The sequence below is a fragment of the Perca fluviatilis genome, chromosome 4, assembly GCF_010015445.1.
Source record: "Perca fluviatilis chromosome 4, GENO_Pfluv_1.0, whole genome shotgun sequence".
NCBI lineage: Eukaryota > Metazoa > Chordata > Actinopteri > Perciformes > Percidae > Perca > Perca fluviatilis.
In genome coordinates, this window is record NC_053115.1 from 41562193 (window position 1) to 41588506 (window position 26314).

The window sequence follows — 26314 nt, forward strand, 5'->3', positions numbered from 1 at the left end:
GAATAATAATAATTAGTTACATGCCAGAATTAATAAGCTATACATAATGTTTTTTTTACCAATGTCCATTGGGATGTTGTGTAAAACGTAAAAAAAATCATTTTCAACCTATATTTAATTAAATACACTACAAAGACAATATATTTAATGTTCAAACTTTATTGTTTTTGTTGCAAATTTTCACTCATTTATAATTTGATGCCTGCAACACGTTCCAAAAAGCTGGGACAGGGCCAACAAAAGACTGGGAAAGTTGAGAAATGCTCAAAAGACAGCTGTTTGGAACATTCCACAGGTGAACAGGTTAATTGATTATAAAGAAGCATCCCCAAAAGGCTCAGTCATTCACAGGCAGGGATGTGGCGAGGTTTACCACTTAGTGAACAACTGCGTGAGCAAATAGTCCAACAGTTTAAGAACGTTTCTCAACATACAATTGCAAGGATTTTAGGGATTTCATCATCTGCAGTTCATAATATCATCAAAAAATCCAGAGAATCTGGAGAAATCTCTACACGTAAGCGGCAAGGCCAAAACCCAACATGGAATGCCCGTGACCTTCGATCCCTCAGATTAGTGTGAGCAAACTCCTAAAAAACATGGAAACTCCATAATGATAACTGGCTCTTTAACTAGAAAAAGATCTCAGACTAGGAGACAGTTCACTGAGGAGTGATGGTTAAAGTCTGTGATTAGGGAAACATGATTGTAGTATGCAGTGTCCTGATTGGTGGAAAATGCTTGCAGAAAGAAATGGCTGTTGTCAGGTAAAAATGTCACTATCAAAGAGGCTGAAGCGAAACGTTGAATAGAAAAGCCCAGCTTTAATGATGAATGGACTGATAAGCAGGCTATGCATTCGTCATGTATGCCCCATTTGCAATGAAACGATGCTGATGCAAAATAATACAACCAGCATCATCATCAACAATAAAGAACGAGAACACGATCGCATCATTCACGTGCATATTAAGTAGCCACATGCATCTGTTTTGGTCTTATAATACATCCATAGGATTACTGCTCTAGTGAAGAGGATGGCTCATTCAGCCAGCAGTTAAATTTATAAGAATTTGTCAAAATTTCAAGATTCCCAGCAAACTAAGAAACAGACAGCTTTTGTTTTAGCTTGTTTGTAAAATTCGCTATTTGCAGAGAAGAGCTGTGTTTGCGTAAAACAGCGCTGTGGACAAGATTGGACTGAGCAGACAGAGCAGATTGAAATATCACTTTCTACATGTTTATGCCTGTCTATACAGGTGAGTGCATTGATAAGTATTGATTTTTTACTCACAAAGGTTTTATTGTAGACTATAACGAGACGTGTGTGCGTTTTAACGCACACACGTCTCGGCTCAGCTGTGTGTGTGGAGAGCGGGCATCCTTGTACAGAATCCCAGCATGTGAATAGAGATGCAAATACAGGGGCTGGGTTTGTGCTCTACCTGTGTAATGTTACCTGCTGTAAATGCTTGAAATGCTAAATAACAGAACGCATTTTTTCCTCTTCACATTTTTTGAATTCATGATTATTCTGTGGGCCAGACTAAACGCTTTGGCGGGCCAGATGTGGCCTGCGGGCCGCCAGTTGACGATGGCTGATGTAAAGGATATTACCACGTGGGCTCAGGAACACTTCGGAAAAAAACATTGTCAGTTAACACAGTTAGTCGCTACATCTACTGTACATGTGCAAGTTAAAACTCTACCATGCAAAACGAAAGCCACAACGTCCCAACTTTCCCGAATTGGGTTTTGTAGTATTCATATTTCTGTCCGCATGTTCCTCTGTACGTCAGTCCAAGATTTGAACACAATTCATGTCAGCTGTGTGGTGCCATTTTTGCAGAACTACAGAAGGTGTAAATACTATTCATGATACATGTAAAAAGAACAGTAACTAACACAAATCCTTGTTTGGTTTAGGGATGCAACTAACGATTATTTACCTTGTAGATTAATCTGTGGATTATTTTCTCGATTAATCGTTTCGGTGTTTGGTCTCTAAAATGTGAGAAAATGTAAAAAATGTGGATCAGTGTTTCCCAATGTCCCAAGATGACGCCCTCAAATGTCTTGTTTTGTCCACAACTCAAAGATATTCAGTTTACTGTCACAGAGGAGAGAAGAAACTAGAAAAAAAACATTTGAAAATGTGGATTATCAAAATAGTTAGCAATTAACTTAATAGTTGACAACTAATGGCTTAATATTTGCAGCTTTGCTAAATAGATAGTGGGATAGAAAAAAGGACAAAAGGGAGTGTTGAAGTGTAGATATTTCTAAATCGATAAATAAGTGCTACAACAAATGGAAGCTTGTACTTGATAGTTTTTAAAATGACATTATGTAAACTGAAATATTAGCTGATAAGCATTACTTCCCCCTTAACTGTGTCTACTTGTTTCTGTTTAGATGGAATGATAATACAAGATATTGTCTTTTAAACTGTCAGCAACAAGTATTCATGCTTCAGTGTGTTATACACCCTGACAGGCTTTTCTCATGAACTATTTGTACACATAGCTACACAAAGTAAAGCTCTGTAATTGGGATGTATTCCACGCATTTATTACTGTCAGCACATTATCTGCTGTTGTATAAGAGCAGGAAAATCCTCGTAGGGAGGTGGTCAGGGTTGGCTGGCTCCTAAAACACAGGACTTTCAAGCCAACTAACTTAGCCAGTAACAAGAGACCAGCAACCGCCGTGAAGTCGCCAAGTGTAACGTTATTTTACTGACACTTTGGCTACGTTCACACCGCAAGTCTTAATGCTTAATTCAGATTTTATGCTCAGATCTGATTTTTTTGTTTGGCTGTTCACATTACCTTACCTAAATCAGATTCCAGTGTGAACTGTTTGCGGTTTCGAACTGACCCGCATGCGCATAACAATGACATCGGACGCAGCACGCTGTTGCACTAAAGTTAGGGAGGTTATGGAAGAAGTAAGCATTTTTGCTTTTATTTCAAAATGTTTGTTTAATGGCAGCCGTAACATTAATGAGCAGGTGCTGAGGAAGAGGAGAATGAAGAGAAAGAGAGCCAAACTGGCTATTTTGGCCTTTTGCGGCGTTATGGCTGCAAATTCACTACAGAGGTCTGTGTGGATGCAGAGACGAAGCCAGGAGTGGTGGGACTGCGTTGTGAATAGCTTCACAGAGGATATCTTATCTTGACGTAAAAGTCACATCAAATCCGCCTTGGTTGTTAACACTGCGGCCGCATTGAAAAAAATCAGACCTGGGTCTGATTCAGGACCATATATGGAAGTGGTCTAAATCTGATTTGAAAAAATTAGATTACGAGTTACGTATTTCCTCCAATTTAAAACTGTATTTATATTTTTTACAAGTACTCAAAATAATGATACAAAGAAACAATAATATGACTTTAAAGTGGCCATATACTCATTTTCAGATTCATAATTGTATTTTCAAGTTGTACCAGAATAGGTTTCAATTATCAAAAAACACCATATTTTTGTTGTACCGCACATTGCTGCAGCTCCTCTTTTCAATCTATGTGTTCAGGTCTCTATTTTAGCTACAGAGTGAGACATCCTACTTCTGTACCATCTTTGTTGGGATTCGCACATGCCAGGTAGCTAGGTAAGGCTCACAATTGCTAGCTAGCTGTTTCTCTAACTGCAGTCAGTACAAGGCAGGATTAGCCGGGAGACTTCTTCTAAATGAGGGCGCACTTCCAACTTTGCATGGAATACCTGCAGAACAGGGACATGGAAGTAGTTCTTTAGTAGATTATGGTGAACTTGTGTGTGTTGTAGAAGTGTTTTGCCATTGAGAACGAAGGGGCTAACTGCTAGCATGCTAGCGCTAGCATGGTTGAGCCCCATCGTTTCGGCTAGTGACGTAGAAAACCCTTCAGATTTTAAAGAGCTAACCCGGAGACTGAAGGCAGAAGACATTCAGAAAGGCATGATCTGTCCTCTTGAGGACATCCACCAGACCACCGGGTGCTCCGGGGATTTTTGTCGGCTGTGGGAGTTGAGGAAGGCGGGGATGAAGGCTGCTTGCCCGGGTTAGGGTTAGGGAACTACCACACAGATCGAAACTGACAAGCCTCCTCACCAACACCATATCGATCACACACAAAATGGATGAGCTACAAATACACAAGGAACGGCTGCGTGATGATTTTCACAAAAGCCTCGCTGAACACACTTATCACGGACGGCAGCTAGCTAACAGCTAGCAGCTAACAGGCCAAGCTACCTACCGGCAGGATCAAGACAGGGTAGGTGAATTTAACAATGTCTGACTTGAAAACGCATCTTGTTGTCACGTTAGGGCCCTGTTCATGTGGCACAGACATATTAATTGCATTTTGTGTCTATTAAGATGCACAAAGGCACTATACAACTTGCCCCGACAACTGACGTTTTAGCTTGTACACGTAGCTGCAGCAACTCCAGTTTGCTAGGACCGATCCAGGTCGGGGTTTTTTCTATCGAAAGCCACATATGTATATTGTCATTGTGTTAACATTCACAGAAGCTGTCGGACTTTAAGCATTAAACTGAAAAACAAAATATGACGACCAAGAAAAGACAACGTTTTATTATGTTGTTAAAAAACAGGAATTAATTTACAATCAGCATTGTCTGTTCTTAAATCACCAACAATACATACATTCTGAACCCAAACTGAGACATCCATCTTAAAACTGACATGTCCACCTTAAAACTGACATGTCCACCTTAAATAGAAGGACTCCTCCTCTGATTAAATGACTAACAGCAGAATTCAACTGATGGAAACTGAATGAAACTAAATTTTCTTTATTACATTAAACAGAAAATTGTTCATATGTTTTGGAAAATTTTAAAGACACTTAATGTAATTAAACATTGATTTTAATATTTCTATAATCTGGACTAGAATTGAAAATAAAGTTTGATTTAAATAATGGTTGGCTGCTCAAACATTCAGTTACTGATAAGTGAATAATCTTTTATTTTTTTGTGATCAAATCAGCTTCTCCAAAGTGTTTTCTGTCTTCCTGGCTCTACCCACACTAGCCAAACTAATAAAACATGAACAGCAATTTAAAATAAAAACAGTATTGATAAAAAGCAAAAGGCTAAATGAACCAAAAGATCAAAACTAAATGAAATCATTTTACACATGAAAAAAAAACTTGCTTTTGACTGCACCACTTGAAGCAGTTTAATAAAATATTTAATAAAGATAATATTTATGCAGAATTCTTGCAATTTTTGGGTTGTATTGTAAATCAATTGGATAAAAGTGTCAGCTAGATGAATTACAAAAAATAGGTAAACAAAAATAAAGTAAAACATATACTGTACTTTAAACAAACAAAAACATTAGAAGGACAGGTGCAGATTAAGAGGTTAAATTCAGGGACTTTTCCCTTTAATAAATAAACATCATGAATATAATCATCCTCTTTATCTCTAACTGCTCTGCTCCACTGTCACACACACCTTCACTGGTGATATCTTCAGTAGGACAATATCCCAAGTGCTAATGAATGGAAACATCTTCTCAGTGAAAGTGTGTGTGAAGGTGTGTATGTGTGTGTCAGTATCAGCATCAGAGAACGACAGCTTTCCTCTGTTCCAGTCCAGAGTCACTCTGATCCTCTGGAGCTTCTTCTGCACTACGAGATCAGTGGCTGGATCTGGTAGTGACCGTGCTGAGTATTTGCCTTGATAGAATCCTATTCCCCATAATCCAGACAGTTTGTCTCCCTTCCTCTGGACAGACTCTGCTAACATACCCAGTACCCAGTCTGTACTGTCTCCAACCTTGACATCCCAGCTGTGAGTCCCTGAGTTAAAGCCCTCAGAGCCCAAGACATAGGGGTATTTATCAAACCTCTCTGGGTTATCAGGAAGCTGCTGTCTCTTTCCTAGTCTCACACTGGTCAGATCTTCAGACAAGATAAGGTTGGGTTTAGCAGTGTTTGGATCCAGAACCACAGGAGTGTAGGAGACCATGTCCTTCATCTTGTTCCAGATGTTGAAGCTCAGGTTGCCCAGGTGTTTGGCCTCGTCTATCAGAGCTCCTGAGAGCAGCTGTGGATCATCCAGCAGGGGGCGCTGCTGGACTCTTTCCACTGCAGCCTTGTAGTTGATCAGGAATGAGACGTCTTCAGCTCTCAGCTGCTCCTCTGTGGCTCTGACTGTGTCTGAAAGAGCTGCTATCTCTCTGCTCAGAGCCTCCATCTTCTCCTTCATCCTCTGACTCTTCTGCTCCTCTTCCTTCCACAGAGCAGCCATCCTGGCCTCCTCTTCCTCTTCTAGAAACTGGTGAAGCTTCTTAAACTGCTCCTTAATCTGCATCTCTGTGCATCGGGCCTGGACCTTCATGTGTTTTGCCGTTTGATCACACTTCACTTGAACTTGTTCAAAAACCTTTAACATCTCTTTTAAGGGCTCCAGTGTTTTCTGAAGCTCCTTCCTGTGTTGACGTGCAGCTTCATCGATCGGTCTGATTCTGTGGTTGGAGTGTGTTTCTGAATCTCTGCAGACGACACACACTGGCTGCTGATGTTCCAGGCAGAAAAGTTTGAGTTTCTCAGAGTGCAGACTGCAGAGACCCTCAGAAGCTCTCTGATCTCTCTCCAGTAAGAAGGCCTCACACAGGTTCTTTAACACCAGGTTACAAGGCGGTTCATACAAAGATATTTTCTTACAAATTGGACACTCCTGTGTTGGTTTCTCTGTCCACCAGCTCTGCAGACAGTCTTTACAGAAGCTGTGGCTACATGACAGAACAACAGGATCTCTAAAGACATCATGACAGACCTGACAGCAGAGATCCTCCTCTGATCTGGAAGCCATTTTGTCTCTGAGGGAAGCTGAAAACACAGAAGACAGAAAGTACAGTCAGTCATGGCTCGCCTCCCTCCTCTACTAACTCCACTGAAATTTACTTTCACTTTGAGTCGTGTTTTTAGTCAAACTCACCTTCAGCAGTGTTGTAGTTTTCCACTTTTCTCTCCTGTAGCTGAACTCACTCAGAGGAAGTTGTTAGTGTGGTCTGAAGGTGAATCTGATCCTGTTTTTCCTTTTGTATCTCGATCTCTCTATGTTTCCTGGTTTTTGCCTCAGGTGAGTCAGTTGAAGGGTGGAGCTCTGTCACACCTACTCTGCTAAGTGTTGTCGCTTCACATGAAACACGGGGTGTGTCTCATTCCTTAGTTCTGATTCATTGCTGGATATGTTGACTGATAGTTTACAGCAGTCTGATGCTACATCTGTGTTCATGTTCAACAGGTTGAACGTAGTTTGAATGTTGTGGAGTTTATATATAAGTGAGTATCTCAGGAATATTCCAGGAATGGAGGATCTTGGAACATCATGGAAAATGTGTAACATGGAATAATAAAACAAAGGGAAACATAATGAGTACTTTTACTTAAATGGTGATGCAAATGATAAGGAGGTGTTTGGTGTTTTAAGCCCCCAACAACGCCTTCCAGGTAGCGCTGCCTGTTAGGCACCAGGGTTAGGCAATGGTTAGTGTTATGTTTGGGTTAAAGCGCAGCGCCCAGGATGGGTGCTCCAAGGGGCACGGGAACAAGGGGACGACTGGTGTGAATAAAACACTTAAAGAACTCCTTAAAAAGCCGGGTTCGGTTAGATAAAAGCTGTTTAAAAGACGGCCAGATATTAAAAGCAGGTTAAACCACTGGACAGGATGGACAGGGGCAGATTAAAACTTTAAATAAAAGGTCACCATACCTACCCTGGTCACCATACCTACCCTGGTGTCTCTCCTAGAGACATTACAAAATAAATACTTAAAAAAAAAAATAAATAAAAATAAATATATATATATATATATATATATATATATATATATATATATATATAGAGAGAGAGAGAGAGAGAGAGAGTGAGAGAGAGAGAGTTATGTAAATGTAATACAAAATTCTGCATTGTACAAATTCTATCCCAATATTAAAAACATCTTATTTAAACTCAAAAATTAAAATAAAACATTTAAAGGGTCATAAATACTGTCTGACTTACTTGCCCTTGAGGTTAAAAAATATATACACATACCATTAAAAATTCATAAGTGCTGTGTTTAAAAGGTAAAAAGTGCCACACAATAAATAACCATAAATAATTTAAAATACGTCATAGAATAAAACTAACTAACTAACACTGTTAGTAAAAATGCATAAAACCAATGGCATGTGTATCATCATGTTAAAGTCTTGAGGCAAGTAATTCAATTTGTAATAATAATAATAATAATAAATAAATAAAAGACTAAAAATAAAAGACAAAGGGTTAAGGTTAGGGTTAGGTGCCTTGAAGTCAACGGTTGCAGCGCTGCCTTGAAGTCGTCGTTGGGGGCTTAAAACACCATTGAGCTGATAAGGACAACCAAAACCACAGATGGGCAATTACACGTTATTATGGAACCCACTCAACTTCTAGGCAAGTCCCGCCCTACGAAGCAGCCTTATGGTGGGGTAAGGCATTGACCTTGAGTGGTTAAGGTTAGGATAGCTGATTGGTCAGGGGATAAGACCTGAACAAATCGGTTTCGTTACCTTGCGTAAGCAATGGACGCCTGGCCAATAGTAGTGTGTGAATGCTATTGAAGGGCGGGTCTTTCCTAGAAGTTGCCTGGGTTCTATAAAAACTCGGCAATTATGGTAGGGGTGACAGGTGGAAGCATAAAACCAATCAGTGATGAAGAAAAGAAAGGAAAGAAGCGAGGTGGGTGAGGAAAGTGCCAACGTAAGAGAAAAAAGGAATCTTCTGTCCCCCTTAAAATGTTCTGGTCTATACGAGGTTACAAACTTAAATTTTGTGTGTTCTTTTCCTAACAGGTCTGCAATACTTTGTTCGTGGTTAACTGCCTCTGTCACCTCTCATATACAGTGGGGAGAACAAGTATTTGATACACTGCCGATTTTGCAGGTTTTCACACTTACAAAGCATGTAGAAGTCTGTAATTTTTATCATAAGTACTCTTCAACTGTGAGTGACGGAATCTAAAACAAAAATCCAGAAAATCACATTGTATGATTTTAAGTAATTAATTAGCATTTTATTGCATGACATAAGTATTTGATACATCAGAAAAGCAGAACTTAATATTTGGTACAGAAACCCTTGTTTGCAGTTACAGAGCTCATACGTTTCCTGTAGTTCTTGCAGGTTTGCACACACTGCAGTAGGGATTTTGGCCCACTCCTCCATACAGACCTTCTCCAGATCCTTCAGGTTTTGGGGCTGTCGCTGGGCAATACGGACTTTCAGCTCCCTCCAAAGATTTTCTATCGGGTATTGTTGAGATGCTTCTTACAGAGCCATTCCTTAGTTGCCCTGGCTGTGTGTTTCGGGTCATTGTCATGCTGGAAGACCCAGCCACGACCCATCTTCAATGCTCTTACTGAGGGAAGGAGGTTGTTGGCCAAGATCTCGCGATATATGGCCCCATCCATCCTCCCCTCAATACGGAGCAGTCGTCCTGTCCCCTTTGCAGAAAAGCATCCCCAAAGAATGATGTTTCCACCTCCATGCTTCACGGTTGGGATGGTGTTCTTGGGGTTGTACTCATCCTTATTCTTCCTGCAAACACGGCGAGTGGAGTTTAGACCAAAAAGCTCTATTTTTGTCTCATCAGACCACATGACCTTCTCCCATTTCTCCTCTGGATCAGGGGGGTGGTTATTAATGATGTGGGGGGGGGGGGGGGGGGTTGCTTGGGGGGGGGGGGGGGGGGGTCTCTTTGTGGGGGTTTTTTTTTTTGGGGGGGGGGGTGTGTTGTTTTTTTTTTTTTTTTTTTTCTTTTTTTTTTTTTTTTTGTCTGGGTCTTTCTTGTGTTTTTTTGTTGTTTTCTTTTTTTTTTTTTTTTTTTTTTTTTGTTTGAGGGGGGGGGTTTTTGGGGGGGGGGGGGGGGGGGGGGGGGGGGCCCCCCTTTTTCTTTTTTTTTTTTTTTTTAAAAAAATAACACCCTTTTTTTTTTCTTCACACCCCTCTCTCCTTTTTTTTTTTTGCCCATCCCCCCTTTTTGGGGGTTCAATTTTTTTTTTTTTTTTTTTTACACACCTTTTTTTTCTTTTCCCTTTTGGAGATGTTGGAGTCTGTTTGAGTGTGTGGACAGGTATCTTTTATACAGGTAACGAGTTCAAACAGGTGCAGTTAATACAGGTAATGAGTGAAGAAAACAGGTCTGTGAGAGCTGGAATTCTTACTGGTTGGTAGGTGATCAAATACTTATGTCATGCAATAAAATGCAAATTAATTATTTAAAAATCATACAATGTGATTTTCTGGATTTTTTTTTCTCACAGTTGAAGTGTACCTATGATAAAAATTACAGACCTCTACATGCTTTGTAAGTAGGAAAACCTGCAAAATCGGTGGTGTATCAAATACTTGTTCTCCCCACTGTATAACCATAGCAAACCCTTCCTATAGTTGTCTCTGTTCCATACAACGCTCTTATATTACAAACTCAAAACAAATGTGTGTTATTCTACCTTTGGAAGTACTCTGCAAGTGACAACAAATTAAAACCCCAAAATGTCTTCATTATATATTTTTTATTTTACAACAATTTGTGGCTTATTCACATACAGTAACTTAACACAATTTCATTTCTTGATCTCAAAGCTTATTAAAGTTAAAGCAAAGTTTTAAAAAAAGTGTTCATTTTGCTTATGAGAAACACGTTTATATAAACAAAGAAAAAGTACTAAAATTCTAAAAATACAAACTATCAAAAATAGTTCTTTAATATACATTGACGTGAATAATAATTATTAGTTACATGGCAGAATTCAAAGGCTATACATAATGTATTTTCAAGCAATGTCCGTTTCTTGTGTGCGTGTCCACTGAGGCCTATCCATGAAGTAGATCTTATCTGTGTAGATCAGCATTACATCTCAGAACAAACATAAATACATGTGAAATATTATATGTTTACACACAGTTAAATGTGTTGCAGTGAATCAGGCAAACACTTCCCTTGTTAAGTCTTCTGTCATTAACTTATACTCTATATATAGTATACATATTTCTGTCTGCATCATGCGTGATACATTCCTCTGTACGTCAGTCAGATGTGTGGTGCATTTTGCATGGGGATGCAGTGGGATGCAACTAACGATTATATTAATTGTGGATTAATCTGTAGATTCTTATCTGCATGAATGGATTAGTTGTTTGGTCTCTAAAATGTCAGAAAATGATAAAAAAATATGATCAGTGTTTCCAAAAAAGCCCAGGATGGCGTCCTCAAATGTCTTGTTTTGTCCCCAACTCAAAGATATTCAGTTTACTGTCACAGAGCAGAGAAGAAACTAGAACATATTCACATTTAACAAGCTGACATCAGAAAATTTGGACTCAAACCGATTGTCAAAATAGTTAGCGAATAAATCTTTGCAGCTTTACTAAATAGATATGTTGGATAGAAAAAGGGACAAAAAGGGAGTGTTGAAGTGTAGATATTTGTTAATCGATAAATAAGTGCCACAATAAATGGTAGCTTGTACTCGACAGTTTATAAGATGACATCATGTAAACTGAAATATGATCAGATGCATTTCTTCTGTCATAACCATGTCTACTTGTTTCTGTTCTGATGGACTGATATTACAAGATACTCATCATGTGACCCCCTAATTTCGTAGAATATCATACGAATTGTTGTGCATAACTTTTTGTTTGTTATCATATGAACCTGTTCATGAGAATGCGTTGACCTGCACATTTGGGATTCTCAGTTGTCATGACCTAGTTTATCATCAGACACAGTTTTTTAATGAAAAAAGTCTACACCAAATTCCGTCAAAAATATTCAGGGTGAGGATATATATATATATATATATATATATATATATATATATATATATATATATATATATATATATATATATATATATACACAGTGCCTTGCGAAAGTATTTGGCCCCCTTGAACGTTTCGACCTTTTGCCACATTTCAGGCCTCAAACATAAAGATATAAAACTGTAATTTTTTTGAAGAATCAACAACAAGCTGGGTCCCAATTATGAAGTGGAACGAAATTCTTTGGCTATTTCAAACTTTTTAACAAATAAAAAACTGAAAAAAGTGGGCGGCAAAATTATTCAGCCCCTTTACTTTCAGTGCAGCAAACTCTCTCCAGAAGTTCAGTGAGGATCTCTGAATGATCCAATGTTGACCTAAATGACTAATGATGATAAATAGAATCCAGCTGTGTGTAATCAAGTTCCGTATAAATGCACCTGCTCTGTGATAGTCTCAGAGGTCCGTGTAAAGCGCAGAGAGCATCATGAAGAACAAGGAACACACCAGGCAGGTCCGGAGATACTGTTGTGGAGAAGTTTAAAGCCGGATTTGGATACAAAAAGATTTCCCAAGCTTTAAACATCCCAAGGAGCACTGTGCAAGCGATAATATTGAAATGGAAGGAGTATCAGACCACTACAAATTCACGAAGACCGGCCGTCCCCTCTAAACTTTCAGCTCATACAAGGAGAAGACTGATCAGAGATGCAGCCAAGAGGCCCATGATCACTCTGGATGAACTGCAGAGATCTACAGCTGAGGTGGGAGACTCTGTCCATAGGACAACAATCAGTCGTATACTGCACAAATCTGGCCTTTATGGAAGAGTGGCAAGAAGAAAGCCATTTCTTAAAGATATCCATAAAAAGTGTTGTTTAAAGTTTGCCAAAAGCCACCTGGGAGACACCCCAAACATGTGGAAGAAGGTGCTGTGGTCAGATGAAACCAAAATCTAACTTTTTGGCAACAATGCAAAACGTTATGTTTGGCATAAAAGCAACACAGCTCATCACCCTGAACACACCATCCCCACTGTCAAACATGGTGGTGGCAGCATCATGGTTTGGGCCTGCTTTTCTTCAGCAGGGACAGGGAAGATGGTTAAAATTGATGGGAAGATGGATGGAGCCAAACACAGGACCATTCTGGAAGAAAACCTGATGGAGTCTGCAAAAGACCTGAGACTGGGACGGAGATTTGTCTTCCAACAAGACAATGATCCAAAACATAAAGCAAAATCTACAATGGAATGGTTCACAAATAAACATATCCAGGTGTTAGAATGGCCAAGTCAAAGTCCAGACCTGAATCCAATCGAGAATCTGTGGAAAGAACTGAAAACTGCTGTTCACAAACGCTCTCCATCCAACCTCACTGAGCTCGAGCTGTTTTGCAAGGAGGAATGGGCAAAAGGTCAGTCTCGATGTGCAAAACTGATAGAGACATACCCCAAGCGACTTACAGCTGTAATCGCAGCAAAAGGTGGCGACACAGTATTAACTTAAGGGGGCTGAATAATTTTGCACGCCCAATATTTCAGTTTTTTATTTGTTTAAAAGGTTTGAAATATCCAATAAATTTCGTTCCACTTCATGATTGTGTCCCACTTGTTGTTGATTCTTCACAAAAAATTACAGTTTTATATCTTTATGTTTGAGGCCTGAAATGTGGCAAAAGGTCGAAAAGTTCAAGGGGGCCGAATACTTTCGCAAGGCACTGTATATGTCTTTTTTTATTACTGACAGTCTTTAATGGTAAATATGGCTGGTGTCACGCTAGCAGTTTGAGCTTTATTTGCTAAAAACAAACCTTTCCGTGTCCTCTGCATGTACAGGATCTGTTGTCCATGAGCAGTCTCTGTGTTCTCCGGGCAACTAGAGGGGAATCTCCGGAGGGTTGTTCCGCCTCACCCGGGCTTTCCTGCTCTCCTGTTTCAGCTTCAGGGTGCGGAGCTTCTGCTGCCGGCGTTTCTCGCGGTACCACAGCTGCTCGCAGTACTCGTCCACACTCAGACTGTTGGTCCCCACCATGTGCAGGTCTTTGTAGCTCTTCAGAGGAAGCCACGAGTTCCTGTGTCCCGGCACCGGAGGTTGAAGGGGCGACGACTGGCCGAGAAACCCAGCGACACCAGCTGGGCTGATCCTCCCGAGGCTGCCTGGGCCCGGGTGGATCGGGCTGTGGTTCTGCTGGTAGCGGGTCGGCTGGAGGCTGTGGTTGGGGATAATGTGAATGCGGTATCTGGCCAGGACCTGGCTGTAGGAGTGCTCGTGGCTGGCGCAGGTGTAAAGGCCCGAGTCAGCCAGCTCCAGGCGTTGAACCAGCAAACCCCGCTTCATGTGAAGGATGCGGTCGTCATCGCTCTGACGGAGCTGAGAGCGAGACAGAGAGGAGACAAACAGACAGATGGACAGACCAGAGGATGACGTTAACATTGACAGTTGAGATAGAGTTGAATGAAACACATTAAGCTTTGTTCATACTCGCGGAAGATGCCGTGGCGCAGGCCTCTGTAGATGGTGCGCGAGCTATGAGCATAAACAGAGACTTTGATGCTCAACCCATTGTTGGTTGCAGTATCTTTCTGGGGCGGCTTTGGGCTCAGGTGGTAGAGCGGTTGCCTGCCAATTGGAAGCTTGGTGGTTCGATCCCTTACCCCTGCAGTCTACATGTCGAAGAGTCTTTGGGCAAGACACTGAACCCCCGAATTGCTTCCGATGCTGCGCCATCAGTGTGTGAATGAGAGTGAATGTTTATCTGATGAGCAGGTGGCACCTTGTATGGCAGCCTCGGCCACCAGTGTGTGAATTTATGTGAATGGTTCCTGTACGATGTAAAAGTGCTTTGAGTAGTCGTAAAGACTGGAAAAGCGCTCTATGAATCTAGTCCCTTAACATTTATTCCCAGAAATGTCAGGGAGCGTACAAACAAACTAATCTGAAATAAGCAAAAGTAGTAAGGAAGAAGAAAGTTCAAGGAAAGGAAATCAGGCTGTCTGGCAACAGTAGTAAACACATCCAGGATTAACACTGACGTACTGGCCGGCAAACATTGCATTGCATTTGTGTGCTCTAATTATTAACGTGACTGTCGCTTATCTTCAAATCGAAATTACTTTCTGCCTCTCGATGTTACGAACACTCTTTCAATGAGTGGTGTCCCTCTCTTATACATATTTAAGTCCATTTAACTCCCTGTGGTCTGCACACAAAGAATCATACGGATGTTTGTACAGGTGAACCTGCTCGGCCAGTCTTCCCAGCTGACCATGATAATAATCGAATGTGCAGCGTGTGCCGAGTTACCTAAATTCAAATATGATGAACTTGTCAAATTGGAAAATGTTTAGGGATGCACCGAATCCAGATTTTTGGGGTTCGGCCGAATACTGATTCACTGGTTAAGATTCTGCCGAATCCGAAACCAAATACCAAATCCTACTCCCATCCTCAGTCCATTAACACAGTAAAGACATTAATGAAGTAAACAACGTCCACAGCAGTGTATGTTTGTCCTTTTCTGTCCTTCCTTTGCCGTACCTGAAGTTGCTGCATTTTGGCTGCTGTCTGTAGATTCCTTCATGCACAACTCGTATTCTTTCGGATGTTTCATACACAAATGTTTTAACAGCGGCCATGTTGTGTATTGTTTAGGGTCCTCGCCAAATCGGCATTGCAAATTGAACACGTAGCTGGACTTGAATGGCCTTCTTTTGAATGAAAGTACTGCCAAACAACACTTTTTCTACTCACAAGTTCCATTTTCACTTTCTCACAGCCTACGGCATTGAACGGTCCACCTACGTAAACACCTTCCCGTAATCAGCGTCGGCATCATTATGTAGGGGGGCGTAGTGCAAGCGTAGGTTCTGTGGGAAAAAACTCTAAGGTTCCGCAGCAACCGAAACACGTCAAAAAGCCCAATATTCGGCCAAATCGAAGCCGAATCCTGGATTTGGTGCATCCCTGAAAATGTTTGAATTATACCTTGTTTGCTGAGAGAATCCGGTAGGAAAATGTTTTGTCTCACCTCTGTGCTTTCCTGCGTCTGACTGAGCGCTTGCTGCTGGCTCTCCGTGTGCTGCAGCGTCCACCTGAGCTCAGCCTGCGGAGACCGAGGAACACAGTCCAGGAAGGTGGAGTTTCCCTCCACACCGTACACTGACTTCACCTCCACAGACTCCGAATCTGACGGGGCAACAGGGGAGAAAATAAACAGAAATACACTCAGTATTTTCTGTATGCTCAATGTGAATCTGAAAACAGATTATAATAAAGGCAATTCTCAGAATCAGAAAAGAGTTTATTGCCACAATAAGTTACATTTATGTGCAATTTGCCTTGGTTGGAAATTATTTATTTCATAATGATTTATTTCATAAACAATTATACACACAAAATAACTGTTGCATAAGGAAAAAGGGGGATTGAGTGTCAGTGTATCACCTTCTTTAAACAAAAATGAGCACAGACTCGAGCAGATTAAGAGAATTCTGACATTTTTTAGAAACATTTACATGAACATTGTATGTGGGAAGTGAAGAAAACTGCAGTGACTCAGCTCCATCCCTAGAGTGCGCCCTAGGCCTGCCTGCAGAACAGAACAGTAATAGAAGATATTTTCCTGTATATTGTCAGTCAATACTGTATATTGATTTTGTTTTTTGGTAGTCCAGCAATAGTGAATGCCTTGTTTTGCAAGAAATAAAGTATGAAAATGTGGAAAACAAAGACACTCACTCTTTCAAAATGAATGACAGTACAATGATAGTAGTACACATTTTAAAGTGTGGCTCTGTTGAAATGACAGAGGGGACGTTTAGTGTCCAAATTCCATAAAACAAGGACAAGAAGAGAAGTAAGCAAGTTGCTTACCGATGTTTTAATCACATGTACGTATGTGAGTTTATAAAATCAGGTTGCGTTCACTTCCAAGTTTTTCGCTCACTGACAAAAATGAAACAAAGTCTGAGATTCATGCAGATCTCTTATGGAGCCACTAGCATTTTACATACACTTCAACATGCGTAATCAATCAAAGAGTGTGTATGTAAGTGGGAATCCTCGTTTCTAAGTACCGAGTTGGTCGTCTGTTATGTAACTGATGACAGGAAGACATTTCAAACAGAGACAGTTTATTCACATCAGACGGCGGAAATCCTTACCGTCCTCTGTGATTGGGCACTGACTCCAGGGGTCTCCGTACTTTACATCCTGTCTCCGCGCCCGCCTGAGACACACACACACACACACACACAAACACACTTAGAATATGTCTGTAATGTAAGAGCTTGTGACTGTATGTATTATGCACTTTTTAAAATGACTTTTAGGGCTGTCAATCGATTCAAATATTTAATTGCGATTAATGGCATGATTGTCCATAGTAAACTTCTGATGAATCACAAATTAATTGCAAATTTTTCTATCCGTTTTAAATTTACTTAAGGGATACTTTTCCAGTTTTTAATGCTCAAGTGGTATTTGAGACTGGACGTACTCTGGTGGTAACTCAGTTCACATCGACCAAACATGCAGATAACTTTAGTCTTCCATCTGGAAGGGCTTTGGAACTCAACTTGCCATTCAAAAGACCCTTTCCTTTATCCAATTCTACTCAAGGAGCTTCGTTCAGACTGCAGGCAAAAGTGGCCCAAATTTTGTTGGGGTCAAGTGACCAGGTCAGACTTCTTCAGAAGTAGGGTTAACACTCAACTCTAGCCCAGATCAGATTTTTTCAAATCAGATTTAGACCACTTCCATATGTAGTCCTGAATCAGACCCAGGTCTGATTTTTTTTCAATGCGGCCGCAGTGTGAACAACCAAGGCGGATTTGAGGCGACTTTTACATCAATCTACATTGACATTTGTCACAATTATGCGCAGGTGGGAGTTAGACCTAGACACAGACTCTGCATCCACACAGACCTCTGTAGTGAATTTGCAGACATAACCCCGTAAAAGGCCAAAATAGCCAATTTGGCTCTCTTTTTCTTCAATCTTCTCCTCCTCAGCACCTGCTTATTAATGTTACAGCTACCATTACACAAATATTTTGAAATAAAAGCGAAAATGCTTACTTCCTCCATAACCTCCCTAACTTTAGTGCAACAGCGTGCTGCGTCTGATGTCATTGTTATTGGTCTTTTGGGCATGCGGGTCAGTTCGAAACCGCAAACAGTTCACACTGGAATCTGATATATGCCACATTTTAAAAGGTAATAAACAAAAAATGGAATCTGAGCAAAAAAATCCCAATTCAGCATTAAGACTTGTGGTGTGAATGTAGCCTTTGTTTCTGCTAGCCGTCCAGAATGTTAATGCTGCACCGCTTCCTGATTTCCCAGGAGGCCCAGAACTTCAGGAAGTTCATGTGGTTAGTTTTGATATGGTCAGTACTGATGCGTCACATGTTTGTAGACGCTGATTTAACCCAGTATGGCAGGTGTGTGGAGAGACTCATTGATGGATTCGTTCAGGAAGAGAAAAAGGAGAAGCTGGAAGCTTCACGGGGCGAGACACACGAGAGCTGCAAATCACACGCTGAAAGGAAGACACTATTTGAAAGAACGTTTTGTTTTCCCCACAATACGACTTTTTGTAAATACACCTTTTTAGAACCCGAACTACGACACAGAGAGCGGGCTCGCGGCTTCCTGACACAGTCGAAGGAATGCTGGAAAGCGGATCCCGAGCACAGGTCGCTCCAGATAGCGTGGTCACTGAAGCTAGCTGGCTCGGCTCTGGAGTGTGATTTGAAACAGCGACTGGGTGAGTCAGTTTAACACAGCACAATCTCTTAGGAGTTTAAGTGAAGTGACGCACCGTTTGTGTTGTTTTTCCGACAACAACAGCTGGAGACCGTTACGTCTCGGTGTTGGAATCCTATACAGTGAAATACAGTCACACCATTTAATGTTAGCTGTCAGCATGTTTAATCTAGCTTCTAGCTAACGGTAGGCTAACATTACCTGCTGCCAAGTGTATTATGTTAACTAGCGTCACATGAAGCAATGCTTCTGTTTCCTCTAACGTACGTTTCAGAGCATCAGAGGGCAATGCTGGCATTTCAGTAGCACCGAAATCCGCATCATTATTCGGTCTGGTAGATACCGGTTGTTATGGCACCGATGCCGTATTAGCACTGGGATTCGGTACCCAACCCTATTAACATTACGCCCGCTGTGTTCCTTTGTTCTACGAGCCCAGGTTAGCTTTAGCGTACGTGCAACCTTTTGTTTTAATCTCTTTAATAATTATTCTCTTCTTTCCTGTCTGGATTGCACGATGACGTACGAAAAACATGCTAAAAATGTTAACAATACATGCTAGAGTCTGTGAGAGCAGACAGTGGACTCATCAGTTAAACCCCAGCTGACACATAATGACGTTTGCCTTTAGATAAAGCTGTTTTAAACAGCATTAAATCCTCCTCCTCGCTGTTGTTTCTGGGTTTGTGCCGGTTCCTCAGGGGTGAAAATATGAAGCGACTGTGATTATGAATGAGGACATGGAGCAAGAGCAGGCTAGGTAAATACAGCGTGTTGTTTCAGCCTTGGTAAAGAGTGTTGTCACGCCTCCGTCTCCTTCTAACTCGACCTATCTGTCGTTTTAATGACCCCGCTTCCCTTCTCTTCACCCACTGCTTTCTTTGCTTTGCAACTGTTACATCTGAAGGTCTTTCTGCCCATTTATTTCCATCCTTTCCTTCACTGACTCTCACTCTCACCATAAGTCTGCGTTTGTCAGTGACAGTATTGTTAACCCTCCCTTCATTCCGTTCTCTCTCGCCCTTCAGAAGGTGTTGCATTTATTTCTGTCTCCTTCCCTTGCTCTTCTCTCTCTCTCTCAAACACTCAAAGACATCAAATCCAACCCAATTTTAAAAACCAAACTGATTAAAATGCATACAAACAGATTTTTTGTATCTAGTTTATTTCGGTCTCTTTCCTTTCCTCTCGCTACAAATGTTTGGGGAAACACTCAAGAGACATAAAAATCAAACCAACTTTTAAAAGACAACCTGAATGAAATGCATAGGAACTGATGTTTTTTTAATCTACGATGGGATTCATGAGACTGTAAGGGAAATAATTTACCTAACGAAGCAAAGATGAACCTGTTGTCTCCTGAAACACCAGGATTTCACAAGATTTTTACCCATAAGTACATTCATATCTGCACATCTCATTTATGCTCCACATAGTCTAGATTAACGGAAGAACATTTCCAGGATAGTCTGACGTGGTGTTGCCTGAGCTCATTACTATTCATGAGCTCGCCCAGTTGCGCTGGGTAAAGGAGGCTGATAGCCAGGCTCTCATTGGCTAGCTGTTAGCCAATCAGAGTCAAGCAGCTTAGCTCGTTAAATATTAATGAGAATTGGCACAAATCGAGCTGAGTATTCCTGCAGGCTTTCTATACCACGCTAGAATGGCTTGAAACAAGGTAACCAAGGCGTTTTTTTCACAAAAAATGTCCATGGTAGAACTTCAGACATTAGCAAAAAGTAATGAAATATGTGTGGCAGGGCACCTTTAAGATTGACAAAGAATCAGTTTACGCCATTTGCTCTCTAACTGGGACTGATTGGTGGGATTGCTGTGGACCAAGTACACACGGAGATACACTGGTAAGAGCCAATGAGGTTTAACCATGTGTCAGCTAATTTAAATAGCTCAGGTTACTGTATTTTGTCAACAGTTCACCTCATTTAATATTGTATGTGGCGTTTTCTTTTGCGGGGTGCAAATGTTCCACCAAAACAAGTTCCTTCCCGAGACTATTTAGAAGAGCCACCGTCACTGCGTCCGGAGCTTAGCGCCGCCCCCAAGACGATTGTGATTGGTTTAAAGAAATGCATATGAGAGGCATGTCTGAAAGCCTAACTTGTTTTTGCCTCTGAATTTGTTGTTTCTCAAACATTGCATATCAGTATTGGCAGTATGGGTGAGAAACTATCACAACTTGGTATCAGCTTGACAGCATTTTTTTATAAATATAATACATCTATTTGCTGCCTGCTGCACATGATGACAAAGCTTTCAGGGACGCTACACTGCAGATTAAAACTGCAACTCATCCTGAGTCTCCCCCTCCCTGTGCCTCATCTTTACCTCTTGCTGGTGGGGAAGAATCTGGAGCAGGTCTGACCGTCCCAGGAGCAGTAGGGGTCTCTGGCCAGGCAGCACTCGGCGCAGTCCGTCCCGTACAACTCACACCTCTGGAGCCCCAGCTGGGCCACGCCGAGCTCACTGGACACGTACAGCTGCTTCTGTGGGCCGGAGGAAGAGAGTCATTACATTTCTGTGGGTTCACCATACCTCCTACTACTGTTACAAAAAGGGAGAGGGATCTGATTACAGTAAATCATAACAAAGGCATTGTCACATTTTCTTCAGTAACTGAACCAGTTTTCAGACAGGCAGACAGGCAGGCAGGTAGACAGACAGACAGACAGACAGGCAGGCAGGCAGACAGACAGATAGACCTACTCTCTTTGTTGACAGCTCCATGCTCAGGATGGGAGTGGGACTCTGCAGGTCAAAAAGGAGAAATGGATAATACATAATGATATTCATGAATGTTTATGATGATCAGGACAAAGAAGAAGAAACGAAGAAAAATCAAGAAGGGAATCTTTTAGTAGTTTTTAAGAGTAATTGTGGACACTTTATTGGCCTGAATTTAACTGCATTTTGCATTTCCTCACGCCAAGTTCCAAACCATTTTAAAAATCATTAAATAACAGTTTCACTAAACTGTAAAAACAAATACTGTGCATACACATTTCATGAACACCAAACACTCATATGGAAATCTGTGAAAGTTGGTTTTTAAACTGCTATGGATGGCAGAATAAACAAGGAAAACACCCTGAAACACAAAACTACGCTGCCTGTGTGCTGACAACCCTGAGTTACTGTAAGGAAGACGGGCAGCTTGTTAGATTAACACAAAACCAACTGGTCCTGCTCTTTAACAAACCTGATACTTCATCCGTGCAGGGGTTGAGGAATACCTCAGAGCTACAGTACGTTACAGAGGTCAGGGCAGCTACCGAGATTAGAGAAATCTAATGACTCTCTTTCTCAGAGGACTAAATTACCCCACAGCTCCATTTTTCTAGCTCACTGACTTGTTTCAGCGGTTCACAAAGGGAGTTAATGACCCGTGACCGCTCTGAGCTGGGGGAGGTCTACCTAAAGGAGGACAAGCACGGCATGATAGAGAGCAGGAGAACAGGTATCTTCACAGTGATCTGGCTATCCTGTGTCCCGTCACAGCCAACAAACTGACCAACCATTCAAGCGCCTCCTCTCTGAAACCCAGTCAGGCTACAAAGCAGCTTCCTCTGGATCAAACCTTCAGTGGATAGAAAGCTAAGAAATAAACACCGCAGCCATGTCTTTTCTTTAAGATTTGTCTCAGTTTTCACGAGAAAAAAAAAAAAAAAATCACAAAAAACAGTGCTTTATTTCCGGAAATTGACTTAACAGAGGTCAAAACAATCAGTCTTTGGGGCTATACCGATCCGCCATACTTTAACGTAGAAAGATTATTAAAAGTTTAAATGGATGATGACCCTTTGGACTTAATTGGGGTAAATGGGCAGCGTGTCAGGCTTTGCCCCTCTGCTTCTGCTCTTTCTGTGTGTTAGGCTACTCGTTACGCCATTTACGGACCGATTGCTGGGATTGCTGGGGACGAAGTACACACAGAGATACACTGGTAAGAGCTGTGGTGTTAGCGGCGGTGATGGCGCAGTGGATATGACACATACCTTTGGTGTGGGAGACCTAGGTTCAATTCCCACTGCGATACATCAACCAATGTGTCCCCCTAGTTGCTCCAGAGGCGTGCAACCTCTGACGTATATAGCAATTGTAAGTCGCTTTGGATAAAAGCATCAACTAAATAACATGTAATGTGAAGAGCTGATGAGCTTTAACCATATATCCAGCTAATTTAAATAGCTCACATTACTGTATTGTATCAACAGTTAACTTCATTTAATATTGTACGAAGCATTTTCTTTAGCGGGGTGCAAATATTCCACAAAAACAAGTTCCTTCCCAAGACCATTTACGTAGCAGAGCAGGTGTTGCTGCGTCCGGAGCTTAGCGCCGCCCAAGACGATTGTGAAAGGCAAACAACCCAGAGCGTTTCTCCTATGCCAGAATGTAATGTGTGGTTTAGCCAGACCTTACTCCGCAGCGCTGTGGAGATAGAGCTGACAATGCGAGACTACAGTACAGCCGATGTCAGCTGCTTTGCACAAGTCCCTGTTTGTGTGTGCGGCTGGTGGAAATGGGCAAGTTCCTGTTTTAATTTCAGTCATAAGTAAACAGACAACGTGCGTCTGGTATCCTGTTTGTTTGTGGCTGTTTTTAACGTGTTTTCTGTCTTTCTTCCTTCCCTTCACCTGTGCTCGCTTTCTTATTTCCTCATGTAGTTTGGTTTTTCCTTTTTTCCTCTCACATCTCATCCACATGCTCTCCTCTCTTTCTGTCTCTTCTGTTTTTGTCCCACCGTATTCCTCTATTTCTACCCTCCTCATTCCTATTAGCTTATTTACATAGAGGACCTTGGGAAATATGTGCCCTACTATCTGTTTTTCTGTTTAGTGGAGTCATTCCAGACAAATATGTTCCACTGGAAACATGCAAGGCCTCACGCAGCACATCGCATTGCGCAGGGCTGGCAGATGGGCAGCGGGAGACACCAAAACAAGCTCTGGGATTTTAGCCATAAAAGTCCTGTGCAGCTACGTGTCCGTGTGTGTGTTTGTCTGTGCAACAGGACCTTTAGGGTTCTGTGGGAATGATGTGAAAAGAAGAAACAAACTGCCTGACTGAAAGTATTCCCTATGATTCAGGTAAAGCAGGTGTTGACTCATAAATATTCCCACTCCCAACTCGTAAGAAACCGCCACATTCCTGAGTGCCATGTCTAATGCAAGTTTGTTGCATGAAGAAAGTTGTCAAAAAAGAGAGAGACAGAGAGATAGATAGATAGAGAGATAGATAGATAAATAGATGGATAGATGCATAGGTGGAGTGGCAATCTGGCAGTTCTGGCAAATGGGCCGATTCGGGCTGCTGGAAAAAAAATAAAACAAATATGGCAGCACTGGCGTTTTACACCAGTTTGAGAAAAATATGCAAGAATGTACTGCTGCAGCCTGGAGCCTTATGTCTGGGGCCAACGGGCTTCTACTTTTTAAAATAAAAGCTTGCGTCTTTGTACTTTGGTGTTTTGGGTGTTTAAGTAATAAAATGTTTGAAATATGAAAGCATTTCCATTCTATTCTAAGATGGTGCCATGGTAGTTGGAAGGTGTTATGAATTGCTCCAGTGTGTGTACTATGTAATTATGAAAGCCTGTTAAGTGCGCCTCATGCTGCTGCTGCCATAATCTCACGTGAGCCTGGTTTTTGCAATTATAAAAGCAAATAATGTCACCGTCTGAAATTGGGCCGCCGATGGACAGAATTTGCCAGGGCCGAATGTTTGTCCCAGTCCACCCCTGGATAGATGGATAGACAGATAGATATATAGATAGATAGATAGATAGATAGATAGATAGATAGATAGATAGATAGACAGATAGACAGATAGATAGATAGATAGTTGTATCTGACCTGGAAGACCGTCAGCTCCTCCAGAATGATCTCCTCCTTGTCCCAGCTGTCTTTGATGACTGAAATGGCCTTCACCACCTTCCCGTCATCTGGGCAAAAAACGCAGAAAAGAACATTTACAAATATGTCGATCAAATATGTCGATCTGGCTCAACGGGCGGACATTGCTGGGATAAAGCCTGACATCCGGCAAGTCTCTCCCTCCCCTCTCAGAGCTCAGCGCCGCTCAGGACGGTTGTGAATGTTTTTTAAGCAACACTACAAAATAATGTACCTACACCGTGGTAACAATCTATCCACTCTGATGTACAAAACCACACAGAAAAACTGTTGATTCATTCATATTACGGCTTTTTAAGCCCTCGTTGTCCCATAGTATTACATTTTAAAACAACAATTTAGGAAAAATTGAATAGGGCTACACAAAGATTCAAATTGACTGTTTTCTATTCAACTGCTCTACACTTTAAGTTACACCAACATGTCGACACTTCATGAAAGCCTTAACATTTGCTGTTGTCATGTGCTCAATTTCCAAGTTTTTTGTCACAGCTTTTTTTTCTGGCTACAAGCATAATTTTTTTGCCAGATATCGGTCTCTTTCTTGTAAAACCTCTTCAATGCTTTTAAAGTCAGTATTTAAAGACCTCATGGAGCTTTTCTGAGAGGACCGAATGTGGAGTTAAAAAAGCAACATTAACTGGGATCAACTTGTGCTTAAAGTGACTACTACTCAGCTCAGTGTATGACCTCGCAGTAACCTGCAGACGTTTCTAAAGCGTATTTTATCTTCAGAGTAAACCACGCTGACGTCAGCACGTGGCTCAGCAGCACGATGCAATAAAAAGGGGACATTATCGAGCAACAAAAGAATTATCTGCCGGACGCGAAGACGAGTCGAAGGATTCACCCAGGTTGCACGGCGTGAAAATCAGAGCACTTGAAAGAGCAGAATGAGCATTTATCAGGCAGGTAAAGGAGCAGTTGATGGGGGGATGAAAGATGTTGGAGAGGAATCCACTTAGAGGAGATTTATGGGGCCGCGGGGAGCACCTCTGGCCCCTTCGGCCTGTCACCAGCCGCTAAATAACCTCAGCCATTTATCACGCACACACACACACACACACACACACACACACACACACACACGTAATTTACAGGGGGGATGGGGGGTTACAACCAAACAACTAAATTATCATTTCCATTACATAAATAAAGACATTTGCACCATAAATTGATGCGGAAAAAGGTCACCAGAAAGCAGAAAATTAAGTGTTTATGGTCAAAAGTGGAGATCTCAACCCCCCCAAAGATACGCCCTTCAATGCCGCACGCGCACAACACACACACACACACACACACACACACACACACACACACACACACACACACACTGTCAGAAGTGTAGCTTTGGGAATAAAACCGTAAACCTCTCCGTGTTTAACTTCTCACCTCTAAAGAGATAATGAATGAATGAATGCACGATGTTTGCACACAATCGATCAACACATGAACCACACTCTGTCATCCTTAATGGGTTAGTGTTAAAATGTGTGAAAAGATTATTTTATCATGAGAATCCAGCTGCTGTTCAAGGTAAGATCTACTGTCCAGCACCTCGTGTTTATCGTCTGGATTGCGCATGCTTTTGTAAAACTACTTGCGTAACTTTTCGTTTGACCTTTTAACCTGCATTCACGCAGCCTGCGTCGGTCCTCAGAAGGTCTGGCGAAAACTCAGGTCTGTCCGTTCATCTTGAATTGGGGGGTAGTGCGTTAACGCTGTGGCTGCGGGGCGGAGCCGGATAAAAACCCAGCGGGCTGTGGCGGAAAATTGAGAGCGGTTTACCTTTGG

General features: G+C 41.5%; 2 protein-coding genes across 2 annotated transcripts in view; both read right to left on the minus strand.

Moving 5' to 3' along the window:
- Window positions 1-4567: 4567 nt before the first annotated feature.
- LOC120556741 (zinc-binding protein A33-like) lies at window positions 4568-7222 on the minus strand. The gene is made up of 2 exons (XM_039796456.1): window positions 6961-7222; window positions 4568-6851 (listed from the first exon to the last, which is right to left on the minus strand). The coding sequence occupies exon 2, from the start codon at window positions 6832-6834 to the stop codon at window positions 5443-5445; it is 1392 nt and encodes a 463-aa protein (XP_039652390.1). The 5' UTR covers window positions 6835-6851; window positions 6961-7222; the 3' UTR covers window positions 4568-5442.
- A 6262-nt stretch (window positions 7223-13484) lies between these two features.
- The window catches only part of si:dkey-49n23.1 (semaphorin-3D), a 126544-nt gene continuing 113714 nt past the window's right edge, over window positions 13485-26314 (minus strand). Inside the window, 6 exon segments of the mRNA XM_039796473.1 lie at window positions 13485-14189; window positions 15847-16004; window positions 16982-17046; window positions 20934-21091; window positions 21312-21353; window positions 24461-24549. Coding sequence (XP_039652407.1) covers window positions 13695-14189; window positions 15847-16004; window positions 16982-17046; window positions 20934-21091; window positions 21312-21353; window positions 24461-24549 — 1007 coding nt within the window. The 3' untranslated portion in view covers window positions 13485-13694.

Coding starts and splice junctions, on each gene's coding strand:
- LOC120556741 (XM_039796456.1), bottom strand. CDS start 6,834: ATGGCTTCCAGATCAGAGGAGGATCTCTGCTGTCAGGTCTGTCATGAT.